Below are 14,495 nucleotides of genomic sequence, written 5' to 3'. Positions count from 1 at the left end.
CTAGGTGTCAGAGGGGCAGGAGTGCGGCTGTATGTTTCCAAACACTAAGACGCGAACTTTTCCCCTGGAGGACAGGCTCCGGACGGAGGCGAAAGGTCTAGTCCTCAGTGGAGCTGAGGAGACCGTTGTTAATTCACTCGAGCGCCCACCAATAAAGCAGCTCCTGGGCCCTCTCGCCTCGGGGCGGCTCCCCCACCCGTTTTCCCGCCTCGCCTTTCCTCTTTTCCCTATCCCTCCTCCCAACCCGTAGCGGAAGTGACGCAACGCGTAGCGGAAGTCCCTCCAGCCGCGGTGTTGTGCTGTGGGGAAGATAGACGGATTTGTAAACCCCGGAGCGAGGTTCTGCCTACCCGAGGCCGCTGCTGTGCGGAGACCCTGGGTGAAGCCACCGTCACCATGTCTGACCAGGTACTGGGTTGGGAGCGGTGCTTTGGCCGTGGCCGAGGCCTTACTCGGCTGGTCCGCCTGCCTCTCGGCTGGGGCCGGGGATGGAGACGCGGGGGAGGGGAGCGCGGAATGGGGGAGGGGGCGGCCGGTGGGACTCGGCCGGAGAGGGAGGGGAGTGGACTAGTGTCGGAGACGCCGGGGCCTGCCGCGGGCCTCCGGGAGCCGCCCTGCTCCTCTCCGGGCCTGCTCATCACCCCCTGTGCCCCAGCGTCTCTGATTGCGGCCTCCCTCGAGTGGTTCCCCCTTCTTTTTCCGGGGTCGACCAGGTGCAGAGCCCAGCTTCCACCTCCCTGAGAGGGTCCCTGGGGAACACGTCCGTCTCCCTGTCCTGGAGACTGACTGCAGAAGCAGGGCGCTAGGCCCCAGTTATGTAACGGGAGAGAATCCCAGCCCGGGAGACTCTCTGGCCCTGAAAAGCGGGTGGACTCCACTTTTTGGGTCTCGGTGTTTAGATAGTCCAGGAGTGGGGACGTGGGGGCGGGAGACGTCTGGTGTTGCTGGGAACCTAAAAAGCTCTGCTTTCTGTTCGGATTGCAGCTAGGGCAGGGCCGCCGCTGCTCGGCTGAGTCTTTTTCCGTGTGGTGGTGCAGAGCTGTCGCCTCTTTTCTTGTACTTTCCCATTTCTTACTCGGGATTGGTTCAGCAACTCTCCAGTTGTAAGAGAGCGCTCAGAATAACCAAGAAACAAAGTAGAGCAAAACTGCCAGAGCAACAGAAAACATTCATCTGGGCATTAACCTCAAGCTGACTGATACTTTTGAGGGAAAGGATAGGAAAACTGCGTGTGTGTAGAGCAGTTGCATAATAGTCACAGAAAGCTGTGAAAGCTATAACGGCAGAGTGTACCATCTCAGTGTTAATATCAAGAATTTACTTGGGATTTGCACTCGATCAGGAGTGTTCAGTTTTGCTTCGTAAGTTTTTCTTCCTCATCCTTCTTCAGTTAACCACGTTTATAGCTAGTTTTTAATTCATAAGGTTTTTGTCTGGACTTCGTTTTGTTTGCTCAGAAGACTTTGACTTTTAAAAGTCTTTTTGGATCTTTTGCTTGTTTAGTGATAGTTATCTAGAAAATTTGTTTTTCATTCAACTCCATAATGTACTTGAACTTTTAAATTTAACACAGTTATTCCCCTGGCTTTTAACCCGGTTCAGTTTTGTACCACTGGGTGAGAGCAAGTGAGGCTTTTGTGGATTTGTACTATTGGGCAAATGTACACTGATATTTTTATAGCTTAATCATAATCTAGATTAGTTTTGGATGGATCTTCTTAACTAACAGTCTAGATTAATTCCTAAATTGGTATGGGAATTATAAGTGGCATTATAAGTATCTCCCTGGATAGTTGTTTACTTGGTTACGAGGGAGGAAAGAACAGGTAAATGCTTAGTTTCATCAGCCTTTTATTTTGATGTTAGGAAGCATGTTGAAATTTACTATAGTCTGATGAAAGAGCAATGTACAGAAAGAGTTATAAACTAAATTGTAGAATTTATTGCTCCAGTTTGAATTCCAGTCATTAAGAGACATGAAGGAAGAAATAACGGACTTTGTACACTAACAGGTGGCCAGATGTTCTTCAGATTCTTTTTTAGAAGGTCCTTGAGGTCAGAACTATTTTAATGATAATACTAGGAATTATTGGTCTTTTTCATTGTCATCCTTTCATGAATGTTCACTGGTGTTTTCTAAACACTAACATGATGTGTGATATCACAACAGATTGAAATGTAGAAACAGATGTGAAAATCCAGCTGTTTTCTCTTATAAGCCAGACATTAAAGAGATTTGCAAAAATGCAAAATAGTGTTGTTCTCGCTAGGTTTTTTTTTTTTTTTTTTAAGATTTTACTTATTTATTTGTCAGAGAGAGAGAAAGAAAGAGCAAGCAAGCACAAGCAGAGGAAGCGGCAAGCAGAAGGAGAAGCAGGCTCCTCACTGAGCAAGGAGCCCAATGTGGGACTTGATCCCAGGATCCTGGGATCATGACCTGAGCTGAAGGCAGATGCCCAACCACTGAGCCACCCAGGCGTCACTCGCTAGTTTTGTTTTCAAAAACATTTTCAATAAAAAATATGTTATCTGCTGATAAATAGTGGGTTTATTGTTATTTTTGAATGAATTAATGAATACTTAAAACATTTCTCAGTTTCAGTGTTTGATACTGTAGACCTCAATAAATATAACAAACCTAACAAAAGCTTTATGGGGTTCTAAATAATTTCTAAGAGTGTAAAAGAGTAATGAGACCAAAAAGTTTGAGAACTGTTGCTCTAGTCTGTTTCACCAGCATCGTTATTAATAATCAAGACCCAGTACAATATCAGTGTTGGGTGCTAAGGATTTAAAGTGGTACGAAGCTGAACTCTTACCCTTAAGAGGCTTATGAGCAAGAGTAAGAATCTCAAGTTATTACTGTGCAATACCAGCAGCATGAGACTGAACCACAGCCCAAGAGGCAATATTAGCTTAAATCAAGATCTTTTTAGAAGGATGCCTTTTCTGAGGCACCTCTCAGAAGTTTGTTGTCTGGTGCTAAGATACTGCAGTTGAGTAACAATTTTAGGTTAAAAAACAGGTGGACATTAATATCAAACGACTTAAATTGCTGGATTCTCCATTGATGAGTGAAAAATTATTATTTTGTGAATTTGAGTGAAATACTTTCTTATAATTCTAACAATGCCAGCATTATCTAGTGGATTTGTGAACCATTACTGAATAATCCTCTAGAACAGGTTCTAAACCCAAAATTCATGGACCCTAAGGGCCGAAAATCCATTGAAATTGTATGGTGTTTTGTATTTGTACACGTGTATTTTTTTCTTTTAGAGAGAAAGGGCCCATAGCTTTCATCAGAGGTACATGACCCCTCAGAAAGGATAAAGACTAGCGTTTAACCAATAATAGATCTCATTGGGTGCTCTCCTTTAGCCTGGTCTCACCTTGCAGCAAATCTAAGCACTTATATAGAACCAGAAGCTTACTATCAAAATGGGTATGGGTAATTTGAACAAATATTTTCCCTTCCTTCTTCCCTGTATTCAGGTTTATAGTGTTCAACCCCCTTCTCCCCTATGCCCAAGTCATCAAAGGGAGCATGAACTTCAGCTCTTTAATTCAGGTCTGTTAATTTGTAATAATTGGATGACTGATTTACTTGAAATGCTAACTGAATCTGTTGTGAGCAGGTTCACTCTCCCCACTCCCACCTCAGAGAGAGTCTAAATGATTTTCTTTTATTTTCCTTTTAGTCAAGGATTTGGAAGCATTGTGTAATTCTGGTTATCTGTTGGTACCTTACAAACTACCTCAAAACTTAGTGGCTTAAATCAGCAGTTTTATATTTTGCTCATATATCTGCAATTTGGGCAGGGCTCTGTGGGCTGGACTTACCACTGCTTTTTGGTGTGTGGGGCCTCAGCTGGGATTATATGGTTGGGGGTTGGGATGGATGGGCTCTTCATAAAGTCACAAGGTCTCTCTGAGGCCATGTGTTTTGTGCAATATAGGGACTCCAGAGTATTGATCTGTGCTGGCTCAGGGCGAGCAAGAGTGTGAATGTTCCCAGAGAACCCTAAGTGGAAACCTCAAGCTTCCTTAGGACCTCGCCTTGGAAGTCACCTCTGCATTCTGTTGGTCAGGCAGATCACTAAGACCAGCCCAAATTCAAGGGAAAGGCATTTATTTATTTATTTTGGGGAGGTAATTGACATATAACATGTTAGCTTCAGATGTACAGCATAATGATTTGATATTTGTGTGTGTATTGTGAATTGATCACCCCAATATGTCTATTTAACAACCATCACCACACAGTTACAACTTTTTTTCTTGTAATGAGAACTTAAGATCTAATCTCTTCGCAATTTTCAAATATGCAGTACAGTATTACTAACTATAGTCAACAAGGGAAAGGCATTTAGATTTCATTTCTCAATGGGAACAGTAACAAAGAATTTACGGTTATCTTTAATCTACCACATTAATGGTATTTCTTCTGTCAGGATAGCATTATTCCCTGCAATATTCTTTATATCTTCCTTGTTGTTGATGTTTACTGATATTACTGTTAGCTTGAGATAGCAGGAGAATATGATGAATTGGATATATATTAAAATTCATAATTATGCTACTATTTATATCACATAATAAGATTGGTAAACTGTAGCTATGACTTGAGCATGTAGTTAGTGATACATACAGTAAGCATTCTGTGCCCTAGGAGAGGATTGATACGGTCTCTCTTCTCTCTGATAGGTATATGAGGTGCTGCTAGTGCATGTTGCAGACATACAGGTCATAATAAAACATTGCGAATGTCACCAAAACAATATTTAATAGTATTTTGAAAACCGAGTATGATTGTTATGGTTGGAGTACTCATGAAGGTTAGTTGAATAGTTCAAATTCAGAACTGCAAAGCAGTTGTCAAATATGTCTTCATACTTGTTAACCCCCTTAGCAGTTAGAAGGTCTCTATTATATTAGCCATAATCTCGCCTGGAATAAACCTCATTGGTTATGATACTGCCAGCAAAGCTGAAAATGTCTCTATTACAGCTTGTATATATAGTGTTACAATTATGTACTTAAGTGTCTTTCTCCATTAGACTGCTTTTGAGGGTCAGGAATCAGGCTTTATTCATTCTTTTTTCCTAAAGTGCCCAGCACAGTGACTAGATAGTAAGTTTTTGAAGGAATGAGTGGTCAGATTCATTCACTTAACATGTATTTATTGAATGGCAGTATGTACTAAGCACCATTCTAGGCCCTAGAATTGGAAAAACTTGAAGCAGCTGGTATCTTCCTCCTCCTCTTTCAGCCTCCATGATGTTTCTTCGCTATTGAGGAAGGGTTGGTTGTCATGGAGTAGTTTTCATGATGTTTTTACATTCCTTTTAATTTTTTTTTAAGATTTTATTTATTTTTTGAGAGAGCGAGCGAGAGCGAGAGCACAGACAGCCGGGAGAGGGAGAAGCAGGCTCCCCACTGAGCTGGGAGCCTGACGTGGGGCCCTATCCCAGGACCCTGGGATCCTGACCTGAGCCCAAGGCAGATGGTTAACCAACTGAGCCACCCAGGCACCCCTTTACAGTCCTTCTTTTTTTTTTTTTTAAAGATTTTATTTATTCATTTGACAGAGAGAGACACAGCGAGAGAAGGAACACAAGCAGGGGGAGTGGGAGAGGGAGAAGCAGGCTTCCCACGGAGCAGGGAGCCCGATGCGGGGCTCGATCCCAGGACCCTGGGATCATGACCTGAGCCAAAGGCACATGCTTAATGACTGAGCCACCCAGGCGCCCCTACATTCCTTCTTGATCTTTATTTCTGTTAGCAGTAGATCTGGTAACTTTATCTCTAAGATCAGGTCATTTGCTTCTTCTAGGACATTGGGATTGTTATGGATAATTTTCTCTAAGATAGGTTTAGAATCCCACTTTAGAATTTTCTGTAAAGTGATTTTTGGGAGGTCGTTTTCTGATACTCTGCTTCTTTAAAAAAAGTCATGTGGGTACGGTCACACATCCTGTTACTGAGCATCTTACTTTTACAGTTAAATTTTTTTTTTTTTTTAAAGAATTTATTTATTTATTTGACAGAGACAGCGAGAGAGGGAACACAGCAGGGGGAGTGAGAGAGGGAGAAACAGGCTTCCCGACAAGCAGGGAGCCCAATGCGGGGCTCCATCCCAGGACCCCGGGACCATGACCTGAGCCGAAGGCAGACACTTAACGACTGAGCCACCCAGACGCCCCTACAGTTAAATTTTTTAAGAAAATTAATTTATTTTAAAAGATTTTATTTATTTATTTGACAGCCAGAGACAGCCAGAGAAGGAACACAAGCAGGGGGAGTGAGGGAAGGAGAAGCAGGCTTCCTGCTGAGCAGGGAGCCTGATGCGGGGCTCGATCCCAGGAATCTAGGATCAGGACCTGAGCTGAAGGCAGATGCTTAATGACTGAGCCTCCCAGCCCCCCCCCAATTAATTTATTTTAAGTAATCTCTACACCCAGTGTGGTACTTGAACTCATGACCTCGAGATCAAGAGTTGCATGCTCTTCTTATTCAGCCAGCCAGGCACTCCCTTACTAGTTTAAATTGTGGATATTCCTGCAACATAACTTCAGTTTATTTAAGGATACATTGTATTTGTTACACTTTTTTATTTTGACCATTATTTTTGCATTCGATTGCCTTTACTGAGCTAATGAGAATCTGAAGGAAAAGTGGAGTTCTGTTTGCTGGACTCTGTTCTCAATATCTAGGCCCAGTTATTTTTCACAGTTTTACCAAAGATTAATATATATATATCAAAAAGGCACATAAATGTACAGTTTGCTGAATTTTCACAAACTGAACACATCCATGCAGCCAGTACTCAGATTGTGAACCATTGCCCTGACTACTAGATTAATTTGCCTGTTTTTATATGTTACAGCGTTACATAAATGGGAGTCATATGGTGTGTACTTCTGTATATGACTTCTTTTGCTCAGCATTGTTTGGAGATTTGTCCATATTGTGTGTAGTTGTATGTTGTTAAATTGCATTGCTAAATTGCATTCCACTGTATGACTGTACCACAATTTACTTACCCATTCTGCTTTTGATGCATATTGAGGTAGTTTTCTAGGTTCTGTTTTTAATATAAAGTAAATGATACCTATTTACAGCACCTTCTATGTCTGCTTGGATTTCTTTTGGGCTGAATAACAGAAAACCAGTTTATTTTTCTCATGGAACAAGAAGTCTAGATAATAGTAGTTCAGGTCTATTAAGGCAGCCCCACAATGCCTTCATACTCCTTTTTCCCCCATCCATAACAGATGTCTTCACTCTCATGCCTGTCTCCTGTGGGCACAAAGAGGTTACTTTGTGCCTTTGTTCCAAGTGGGAGAAAGGGATGGAGCAAAGGGGAAAAGTATGTGCCAACAAAAAGTCTGTCACCTTTTATCTCATTGGCCGGCACTATGTCACATGGCCATAAGAGAAGCTGAGAAATGCTTGTATTTTTTAGCTGGGCAAACCTAGGCTTCTCTTTGTAAGGAAAAAGGGGGAAAAGGATGTTGAATAGTTAATTAACAATGTCTGCCATACCTCTAAACCTGTTTGCTGGGACTTTTGTATACGGTCAAGCCAGTTTGTTCCAGGCTTTGCTTAGGTCCATAGTCTAGGCTCAAAGAGTAGTTTTACACAACCAGTGCGATTTTTCAATTATAATTTTTAGTTCCTGAGAAGTTGTATATCTAGTGTTTAACCCCAATTCTAGGGTTGAATGTAAATTTGCAGAAGATCCGGTGTCTGGACAGCTTGACTTAAACCTTGAAGTTAGGGGGCTAAGTCTGGTTGGTTCCATTCCAAATCTCCAGTTCTGTGTCTTAAGTTTGAACATACGCAGCATGAAACTGAAAGTGTGTGTGTATTTTTGTGTTTTAAAATTGTAAATACTTTGAAATAGGAGGGAGATGATGTTACTGTAATTTGGGTTTTGTATATATTTTTAAAGATTTTATTTATTTGAGAGAGAGAGGCAGAGGGGGAGGGAGAAGCAGGCTCCTTGCTGAGCAGGGAGCCTGATGTGGGCCTTGATCCCAGTACCCTGGCTGAGCGGGGAGCCCAGTTCCGGGCTTGATCCCAGGATCCCGGGATCATGACTTGAGCCTGAGCCGAAGGCAGAGGCTTAACCAGCTGAGCCCACCCAGGCGCCCCGGGTTTTGTATATTTTAATAATGGATGTAAGTATTAGAATTATCCTACTTACCCATGTTGAACTTTTTTCATTAGGAAATAAAATGAAATAAGCTGAAGTATTTTAGTCAGACCTATGGTTAAGAGATTTTTTTGATAGTTTGAGTGAATGCATTTTCTATGAAAGGTTTTATGGAAAACTTTATGTGTGTTTGTAATTGTACCCATATACTGATCGTCTGGCCTATTTTATTTCATCTACACTGCTCCAATCCACTCATATTTTGAAGGCAATGGCAGACATTATATCATTTCATCTGTAAATGTTTCAGTATGTATCCCTAAAAGAGAAGAACTTTTTGTTTTAACAATGCTGTTACACATTTTAAAATACTGTAAAAAAAACAGTAAAAATACTGTTTAACAATACTGTTATCACACCTTAAAAAATGAAGATTTGTTAATGTCATCAAATAAGAGTAAATATGTATTTCCCCAGGATTCCTGCCTCTTCCCCCTACCCCCCAAGAATGAACAATTCTTCTACAGCTTGGAAGGGTCATTGACAAATTGGAGGTAGTTAAGTGTGATGCTCCCTTCATGTGATTAAATTGTCAGCATACTGATTGCCAATGCTGCTTTTTTCTTTTCTTTTCTCTTTCTTTTTCTTTCCTTTCCTTTCCCTTCCTTCCTTCCTTCTTTTCTCTTTCTTTTCTTCCTTCTTTTGATTGCCAATACTTCTAAGCAGAGTTCTTGTTCTTTTGACTCTGAAATGGCACAGTAAACTTTTTCTCATGAATTTTGTACATTTGTTGGGTTTTTTGTTCTTTCCAGTTTAGTTCTCTTTCCAAATCCAGCCATCTTCTATTTTCAGGCTGTTCCTTCTATGTCTTGGATGGAAGAGTTGATAGTGCCTCGTGCCTGGTAAATTCCTTTACCATTCCATTTACCATGATTCAGGCTCTGGATGACACAGACCTGAAAATTTAGAGGTTTCTGGTTCCTCTCTTTGATCTCATACATATATTTACTTTTCTTTCCATTACCAGTTTCTTCTGTTCTAGGGCTATGTATCCTTTGCAGCCAAATCAACCAGCCCTCTCTGGGATTCTGTTTTTTCTGGTGACCTAGTGTCCCCAGACCCAGTGCTTAATGAATGCTTTCACTGTTTTGTAACTAGTGTTCCATACTGTTCTGTATTAGCTGCTTTTTTACGGGGGAGAGAAGGAAAGAAGACATAAAAAAGACACTGAGATCACTGGAGACAGTCTTTGGCCTTTTTTGTCCAAGATCTTCTCATTTTTCGGACTAGTTTGTCAAAAAAAAAAAGGTACATGAAAGGTTGGATGACTGCGTTAGGCAAGCAGGAGGTGTTAAACAAGTGATACAGATGACATTGCCATAGTGCTTCAGAGTTGGGAAGAGATCACCAAAATGTAGTGACTAGGGAAACTGGCAGCTTAGTTTTGGAAATTTCATATCCTAGTTGTTCACATGTTCTTACGCAGTTGAAGTGAATTATCTTTTATTTCCAACTGTGAATATAAAAAACTGAAAGGATCTTTATCTGGACTAACTATTGTGTATAGTAGAAGTATGAAGCATTATTAAGATTTTGTGGTATGATACATAAAATAATGTTAATTTTATTCAACAAGCTTTAAATAATTGCCTAGTATTTGCCTGGCATTACAGAGAGGATAAAGATGAAAAAACTTGGGTCCTCTCCTTGTGAACTTGTAGGGAAGTCAAGACAAAGCTGTCATAGAAAACGTTAATTTATTTAACAAGCATATTGAATATCTTCAAAGTACTGGTCATTGTGCTTGATTAGAAATACAATGAAGTATGCCAGTGAGGAACTCAATCTGGTAGAAGATACAGAAATGCAAATATGTGGTTATTATAGATAAAAGTAAGCATTAGTAGATAAAAGTAAGATTAATAGATGAAAGTAAGCATTATGGGAATGTTTAAGAGGGTGATTAGAGAAATCATTTTGTAGGAAGTGATGCTTGAGTGGTATTGAAAGGGAAAGAAGGTAAGAAAGGGCATTCTAAGCAGAGGTGATTAACATGTACAGAGATGGTGGAGATAGGGTAGAGGGTGCCATGTGTAAGGAATTGTAGATCAATATGGCTGGAGCAAAGGATATTATTAGGAAGAGAGGTAGGAAAATAAGGCTGGATTGCTAGGTAGGGACTAGTACATGAAGGATCCGTGTATGTCAGCTAAGGAATTTGAACTTAAGATTCTGTCTGAAGATTCTGGGCAAATCAGATTGCATTTTGAAGAGATGGCTCTGGTGGTAGTTTGGAGAATTGAAGGGAGGAAGACTGGGGGCATCTGTTGCAGTAATATTCATGCACAACAATGAGTCCTCAAAGAAGGCCGTGGAATGGAGAGAAGAATAAACTTGAGAGCCACCAAGAGATAACATTGTCAGAATGATGAATGATTAAGTGTGAGATTTAAGAGAGGAAGACTAGCCAAAGATGACACCTGAGTTTCTGTTTTGGGCAGTTGAGTGTATGGTGACCATTTATTGTAATTGGGAATCCAGGAGGAATTGTTTTTCTTTTTTTATTGTGGTTTTCAGGAAGGAGAAGTTAAATCTAACAGAGGAGTTAGAGATAATGCATTCAGTTTTCGATACTTATATTCAGGTACCCATGGGACATCCAAAGTGGAGATGGTCAAGCACTTGGATAAATGAATGTAAAACTCAGAAAAGTTGTCTGGTTGGAGAGGATGACTGTGAGTCATTAGTATCTGAAAAGTGGTTGGAATCATGGGTCACTGAAGGAGACAAAGCAGAGGATTGAAAACGTGGAATCCAGAGGAGCCCCAGCATTTAAAGAATTAGTCAAGGCGAGAGGAGAGTGGAAACTTGGAGGCCAAAGGTAGAGAGTATCCAACGAAGAGGGCATCACTGTCTATTGTGTTAGAGTTAAAAATAAGGTTTGAAACTGTCTGATGGATTTAGCAATAAGGAGTCTGGTTACCTTGGAACTGGTAACCTTGGTGAGAGCAGTATCAAGTGAAATGCGAACGTATAAACCAGATTATAGTGAAAGTGGAGACAGTTAATGCTGAGTACTCTTACAAGAAGTTTGAAGAAAAATTTGATGAGGACTACTAGAGAAGATGGTTGAGGAGGGGGTATTTTAAAATTGGAAAATAAATGCCGTGGAAGATATGAATAAATTGCAAATACAAACATGAAAGGAAAATATTAGTCCCAGTTGGAAGATTAGGGGGTGCTGTGGTTCCTGGAAGAGTTTTTTTTTTAATACTAGACTTCAAATGATGTGTGGGATGGATTTCTGTGAGGTGATTTCAGGAGTGGTTGAGGGAGGATATATATTCTAGATAAAGGAAACAGGAACCACAAAGGGCTGAAGGTGGAAGAATGCTGATAGACTTATTTGGGGAACAGCAAATACTCCAACTTAACTGAGTCCTCAGGTTTGTAAAGAAAGTGGTGAGGGAAAAATGAGAATTGAGTTTGATAAGGGAGGAACTGAATTAGGTGCTGTGGAGTTTGGTTCTAGGCCTTGAGTACTGGGAGCTACTAATGCTTTTTGATAGAGTAGTTATCCAATCAGAGAAGCTGTGCTTTAGAAAAGCAGTGTGAACGAAGGATTGGAGGAGAGGAAAGAACTCTTTTGTCCTTGAGTAGCTTTTATAGCTATCTTAGCTAAGAAACTGGAGCAAAATCACTCCCATTGTGCTGATGAATTGCTGCTGGGGGTGGGGTGGAGGGTTCTCCTCCTTTGTGTTAATTCAAACAACCGCTTCCTAACACCCCTTTTCCTCGCAGTAAAAGAGAACTCAGGGTTTCATTGCTCTATATTGCTCTTCACTGCATGGAATAAACTGTCCTTATCCTTCCTAGATACTTAAAGGAAGAAGCAACTGTTTACTATGAATATAAATTCATAGAAATGTGGTGGTGAGACTATATTTAAAGACAGTCTTCTAGTTTTCAGGTGAAATACTGTCTCACTAAAGAAGGTGCATTTTGTCTGCTGCCGTAATATGCAGTAATCAGCAAATGTTGAAAGTCCTGCAGAATGAAGAACAGGCAAGGATTTACACTAACGAAGTCAATTCTGTTGTCTAAGCATTACAGTGGACTCTATCCTATATCTTAAAGTTAAAAGCTACTTGTAGTTTAATAATGTTCTGTTAAATTTTGAATGTTGAATTTTAATTTTAAGTTACTGGCAGGAGATATGCAGGTAGTAATGGCCCTGTTATTTTACTTGTAAAATACAACATAGTTGGTTATATTCTTAAAAAGTGTGGATTAACAGAAATTGTTACATGTTTTACAAAAGAGTATATATTTAAACATGGCTAATTTGGTGGCCAGATTAAGGTAAGGTACACAGGAAAGCTATTTTTAACACATTATTGAGTGAAATTTTCCAGGCTACTTCCTTTAGTAAAATGGCTTGCTTTTCTTAGATATTTCATGATGAAATTGTTTTAACTAATTTATTCTTTTAACTTCATTTTCATTTCAGTATCCTTTCATTTGAAATTATTTTATAACCCTCTTTTCTCTCTTCGAATTTTGTCTCCTCTTTCCTTTCCCTGCCTGCGCTGTACTTTACTTACTGCACTTATTCCCCTAAGTTTTTTCAGCCAAACTTACTCTTTTAAAATTGGATAGACTGCTTCAGATAGTCTAAAATAAGTAGATGATATAAAGCTGATTTGACTCTAGAGTACGTTAGGCTAATATACTCTTTAATTTTCCTTCCCAAATAGACTTTGCTTATGGTTATATGGTTAATTTATGTTTCTGGGTACAGTTTTGCAATTGGAGTAGATAACTTCTCCTGATAGGCTGTGAGAAGAGAATCTTGAATTCAGAATGTTTAAGGATTTATGGAGAACAAGCTACTTCTAATAGGAGATGACTGTAGGGTAGTGGTTTCTAGGTTGTTCCTCTACCCAGCTGCATTAGCACCAATTGGTAACTTATTAGAAATGCAAATTACAGCCCTAGCCCAGACCTATTGAATAAAAAGCTGGGCGTGGGGCCCAGCAGGCATTTAAAAAGTCCTTCAGGTGATTCCTATGCATGGCGCAGTTTTAGAACCATTACTGTAGGATATTATAATGAAAGAGATCTCTTTTTTGATTTCTAGTGCATTGGTGTTTGAAACAGCAATTGACTTAGGGCTTTTTTTGCTTAATTGGCGTGGCAGAGAAAATAAATGCTTTTAACATTCTCAAGTGCAGATTTTGTACTCAGAATGATGGGTACTCATTAAGTAAGTAAAATAGCATATAGGAACTTTTTAAATGTACGTTTCTTTCAGGAGGCAAAACCTTCAACTGAGGACTTGGGGGATAAGAAGGAAGGAGAATACATTAAACTCAAAGTCATTGGACAGGTGAGTTTCATTATTTTTCTCCTTTAACTCTCTAAAGTGTGAGTAATTTCTGACACTGGAAAAATGATTTAAATAAGGCAAATTATTTAAAAATGGCATTTTGGGGGCACCTGGGTGGCTCAGCCAGTTAAGCGTCTGACTTCAGCTCTGGTCACGATCTTGGGGTCCTGGGATCGGGCCAGTGTTGGGCTCTCCCTCAGTAGGAAGTCTCCTTGTCCCTCTTCCTCTGCACCCTCCCCCTCCTGCAAACACGCACACTCACGTGCTTTCTCTCTCTCAAATAAATTAAATAAAATCTTTAAAATAAAATAAAAATGGCATTTTCATTTACTATATGTGCATCTGTTGTTGTAGGTAGAAGAGGCTGATACTGCTTTATTGATCTAGGCAGATTTAGATTATCTTAATTTCTCTAAAAACATTTTTTTTTTGGTTAGCATCTTCAGTGGCAGATACAGTAAATACTAAAATCAAAGGGCCTTTTAGCCCTTTTCCTGACCCCTTTCTCTTTCCTGGCGCCTCTTTTTCTCAGACTGTATCTTTATTGGCCTTTTTTGAGATACTGATAATAAGGTTAGTTGAAAATTGTTAGAGGAATGAATCTTCATATAGTAGTCTCTTCTTATCTGCGGGGATATGTTCCAAGACCCCCATTGGATACTTGAAACTGTGGATAGTACTGAACCCCTATAAATACTGTGTTTTTTCCTATACATATATACCTCTGGTAAAGTTTAATTTGTAAATTAGGCTCAGTAAGACATTAGCAATAATAGTTAATAATAAAATAGAATTATAACTACTGTAATAGAAGTCACGTGAATGTGCTCTCTCAAAATACCTTACTATACTGTACTCATCCTTGTGATGTGAGATGATAAAATGCATACGTGATGAGATGAAGTGAGTAAGTAGGCATTGTGATGTAGCATTAGGCTACTACTG

At 39.9% G+C, this 14,495-nt stretch overlaps 1 protein-coding gene across 2 annotated transcripts in view; it reads left to right on the top strand.

The window, feature by feature from the left end:
* Positions 1-250: 250 nt before the first annotated feature.
* SUMO1 (small ubiquitin like modifier 1) overlaps positions 251-14,495 on the top strand; it is a 59,337-nt gene continuing 45,092 nt past the window's right edge. For both annotated transcript variants that reach the window (XM_064586929.1, XM_064586928.1), the window contains exons 1-2: positions 251-408; positions 13,476-13,550. In XM_064586929.1, the coding sequence (XP_064442999.1) occupies positions 397-408; positions 13,476-13,550 (87 nt within the window). In that variant the 5' untranslated portion in view covers positions 251-396. The remainder of the gene's footprint in view (positions 409-13,475; positions 13,551-14,495) is intronic.

Source organism: Mirounga angustirostris, unplaced genomic scaffold (genome assembly GCF_029215605.1).
Source record: "Mirounga angustirostris isolate CCGP_5_RB_7025 unplaced genomic scaffold, mMirAng1.0.hap1 SCAF_3, whole genome shotgun sequence".
Lineage (NCBI taxonomy): Eukaryota > Metazoa > Chordata > Mammalia > Carnivora > Phocidae > Mirounga > Mirounga angustirostris.
This window is presented reverse-complemented; position numbering and strand designations above follow the sequence as displayed.